The sequence below is a fragment of the Priapulus caudatus genome, unplaced genomic scaffold (assembly GCF_000485595.1).
Source record: "Priapulus caudatus unplaced genomic scaffold, Priapulus_caudatus-5.0.1 Scaffold49, whole genome shotgun sequence".
Lineage (NCBI taxonomy): Eukaryota > Metazoa > Priapulida > Priapulimorpha > Priapulimorphida > Priapulidae > Priapulus > Priapulus caudatus.
Window position 1 is genome coordinate 503,991 of NW_014577110.1, and position 4,528 is coordinate 508,518.

General features: G+C 47.6%; 1 protein-coding gene across 1 annotated transcript in view; it reads right to left on the reverse strand.

Annotated features, from left to right (window-relative positions):
* Positions 1-1,854: 1,854 nt before the first annotated feature.
* LOC106820850 (zinc finger protein Gfi-1b-like) overlaps positions 1,855-4,528 on the reverse strand; it is a 17,135-nt gene continuing 14,461 nt past the window's right edge. The window contains exon 5 of the mRNA XM_014825442.1: positions 1,855-3,589. Within this exon, the coding sequence (XP_014680928.1) occupies positions 2,907-3,589 (683 nt within the window). The 3' untranslated portion in view covers positions 1,855-2,906. The remainder of the gene's footprint in view (positions 3,590-4,528) is intronic.

Below are 4,528 nucleotides of genomic sequence, written 5' to 3' on the forward strand. Positions count from 1 at the left end.
TGTATGTATGTATGTATGTATGTATGTATGTATGTATGTATGTATGTATGTATGTATGTATGCATGTATGTATGTATGTATGTATGTATGTATGTATGTATGTATGTATGTATGTATGTATGTATGTATGTATGTATGTATGTATGTATGTATGTCATTCTATATATCATCCACAACTGTCATTGCTGTCAATATACGTGATGAGTGGCGATTTCAGAGGGGTGGATTTTCACATGAAACCTCGTATGCGTGCCCTTCAGGTGCTGATTCTGAATTATCACTTATGCGTGTCTGACAAATCTTTATGTATCACGCGATACGTGTGCACAACGCTCTACCAACTGCTATGCGCTTGCTTATTTATCGCAACTGCATTCATGTTGCATCGACCGTATCAAGCAATCCGGCTCGTTGTAGTGCAAGGATATGTTAATATTATTCGGCCCAACGAGTGTAATACACACGCACGCACACGCGCACACACACGCACACACGCACGCACGCAGAAACGTTCAAACACGCACACGCACACGCACGCACACGCACACACGCACGCACGCACGTATGAACACACGAGCACATACACACACGCACATACACACACGCACGTACGCACGCACGCACGCACACACACGCGCGCGCACACACACAAGCACACGCACGTAAGCATGCACGCACACACGCACACGTGTGCGCGCGATTCACGTTCACTATACGTCGTTTAACTAGCAAAGATATCATCCGTGTGCGTGCGTACGTTGATGCGTGTGTGCGTGCGTTGGTGCGTGCGTGCGTGCGTGCGTGCGTGCGTGCGTGCGTTGATGCGTGTGTGCGTGCGTGCGTTGGTGCGTACGTGCGTCCGTGCGTGCGTTGGTGCGTACGTGCGTCCGTGCGTGCGTGCGTGCGTGCGTACGTGCGTGTGTTCTCACCCGAACATCGAGCGGGCGCTAGATTTCTTGCAGCAAAAACCTCGCCTGCGCTTAAACGCTGCCTGGGCTACATACGATGGTAACGAGTGGCGGATGCTGCACGGGTGCTAGTCGCGCCTGTCTACGTGTTTTCCCCACCCAGCGATTACGGCCGATAGAATTCAGTTATCGCCACAGCGCGACATCGCCGTGCCTCGGTTCGCCAGCAGCGGATAACACTGACAGCGAAACTCTTAAAAATGCATGATAATATAGCGGGCAATCTTAATTGTGTGCGGCTATAAGCAGCGAGAATTCCTCGCCAATTTCGCGCGCGTTCGCGATCGTCAAGTGATAAATGTGATTTAGCGCCTTTAAAGATAAGAGCACGAAATATAAACAATAATTTGTGCTTTTTATGACTGCTTGGGTGCCGTTTAATTTACTTTTATGGCTTCTGTCAACGCCTGGAGGGAAATCGACGAGATGCTTCCGCGCTTGGAGCGGTTATTACGAGCTTATTGCAAATTAATGCCAGTTTACATCGTCTCGTCTTTATTATTTGCTTATTGAGTATACCAAAAATGCGCGCGGGCCGTCATATAGAAAATCAAAGGGTGTGTGTTACGTCTCCGATGTAATTTGCAAGTGAATATCCGCGAAAACCTGGATGCTGTAAAGTAAAATATCACGTAGAAGATTATGTATGCGTGAAGGAAGCGCGTTGATAAGTATTAGTTGTAATTTAGTTTGGCTTGTGTGTGTGTGTGCGTGTGATAGATAGTGAGTTTTCGCCATCGTTGGGAATAAAAATAAGGCGATATTTGATTAACGCTGACTGCAGTGTAGAAAACAACGTGAAATGTAGAAGGCATGTAAAGAACCGTGATCGGAATCATTAAAAGCAATTAATTCATTAAGGCAATCAAGTCGATAAACAAACGTAGGTATTTTCAGTTTTAAAAACTTTAATCATAAAAGTCAAACTCACAGCAAACTTCATACCAAATAAATTAAAGTAACAATATTTTAAGATCAATAACTTTGCACATTACTTATGTCCTAATTTCATAACTCACGTAATATTGTGTATGTAGATAATATCTCATAATCGTGATGTCACAACATTACACACACACGCACACACACACACACACGCACACACACACGCACGCGCAAACCTATATATAATTATATACATACACACTATTTATATACTTAAAGGGCAAAGGTAAAGTAATCTGCCCAAGAGCATTATATTTACCGAAAATTGTAACCTGTTAACTCTCACCACCCACACGCGACATTAACAGTTTTCTATTATTGTATTTAAGCAGGAGATATAATTTTGTACATCTGTCTATTTAGCCCTTGACCCAACGGTGTTTCCGACTAGGACCATCCACAGTTAAACTTGTCCATGCTAACGAGGCGTTCTATTTAATGTTCGCGGTAGGTATGGAATAATACAACATTCGTGGACCTGCCTTAAAACATTCGTCAACTCTCCTATGCAGTGCTCATACTGAATATCAGCGATATAGATATCTGCAGGGTGACATTATGCTGACACAACACGAGAAGCGAAATTAGGCCAGATACCTTAGCAGGCCACGTAACTCATAAATCACATTTATATTAAACGTAGTACGTTTGCAACGAAGTCAATTCGTTCGCATTTAGTGTTAGAGCTGGCGAAGTATTGAAGAGATCTGCACACATGCATTAAGATATTTCCGCCAAGAACGTAACGGGAGTAATTAATGCCGTAACCGCGCGGGGAGTGAATATTCGGCAGCTAACTCACGGCTATAGGAATAAAAATAATACATAACGTCGAACGCGTCTTTAAAATTTTTTCTCACTGCATCATCGTCAGACTCTCAGCGCAACACCTATGATACACGCGTCCGATACAGTGTCTTTAGATTGAGTATCTTGTAGAAAACCGTTAAAGGTCAAACTCGGTAAACGCCAACCTGTCGCGAGTGATCGAGACTACGCGCTATGGAGGCCGCATTGTCTCGCTTCTGCTCGCGGCGACGGTACGCCGCACGGCGTTCGCCTTCTCATCTCGTCGGTGGGCGAACCTCGCGTCTCGGGCGCCATTTGCTCGTAGTCGGCGTGCGATGGTGGCGCCATCTGTGGCGGTCGCTCCTCCGGGAAAGGTCGGCCGAAGGCGCGCCGTTCCAGCGCGATTTCGGCGGGTCGTAGCGCCTTGTGCTCGGCCAGCATCATGCTCGGCTCGGTGCGACGCATGTAGAACGGATCTGCGAGTCGTTGCGGACTCGGGAACAGCGACTGCTGCACGACGGGCGACATAAACGCCTTCGGTGGCCCCGGCTGACGGGTGAGCGACGGCGGCGGACTGAACAGCGACGTCTTCTCCGGCGGCTCGCCGACGACGTCCGCGTACGGCCGGTGCGTGATCGCCGGGTTGACGTTGACGTTGACGCTGACGTTGACGCTGTGCGTCGGCGCGCCGCTCAGTGCGACGCCGTCAATGCCCGCCGCGTGCTGCGTCTCGCTGTGGCGACGCAGGTCGACCTTGCGCTGGAAGGCGCGGCCGCAGATGGCGCAGGCGAACGGCTTGAAGCCCGTGTGCTTTCGGCTGTGCGTGATCAGATTGGACGATTGACTGAACGCCTTGCCGCATTCCAAGCACTTGTGCGGTTTCTCACCTGCAATAAATATAAGAGAAATAGCAGCTCACTCGCACTGAGTACCTGACGTGACCACGCCGACCGACGACGCTCTGTAGTAGAAAAGGGGGCGCGGTGGAGCAGGGTATAGGCGTCACGGCCGCCATCGCTTGGATCGTTACCGCGCGCTATACTGCCACTCACGCTGCGCATCTCCTAAACACGTCGAGCAATCCCATCTTTATCGCAGCCGCCGCGCTGCTTCTGATTTTTCAATCTGACCGAGGCGCGCTGACCGGAAATCTTTCCGCATGTATGTACGGGGATTGATCGATGCCCATCGCGCGCGGAATGAAGCGGGAAGATCATAAACGAGCGATTCGCGGGCATTCAAAAGTTATTAAATTTGCTTTTCCTTTATGTAGCGTTGCTCGTAAACGCACACAACTCGTGTTGTTAGTCACGCGGTGGCGATGGTGCCCGTGGAACGCTAATACAATAGCTGTAATCTTTGCCTCGGCAAATTGCCTAATAGGTTTTATGCCAAGTAAATCTGCTCGAACATAATTAAATAAGGTCTTAATTGTGCGGATGCAATACGCTACATGCGCGAAGGATGCTTCGTAATTCCATGATATGAAGGGCGCCAGCTCAGCAGGGGGTATATATAGCGATAGACCGATAAAAGGCCGGGGATTATATACCGACGGAGATACGGAGAAAGCCACTGAGGGAAAAGGAAAGCAGAGTCGGTATAAAGAAGGGGAGTGATGTAAACGGGATGTGATATAGGTAACAGATATGGGCATACAGAGATATGTCCGCGCACAAGCGATATATATGTATATATGTATACTATATATATATATATATATATATATATATATATATATATATATAATAATAGTAGTAGTACGTAAACGTAACTTAGTTACGTTAACTTTACGTTTAACGACGTAACCGTACGTTACGTTACGT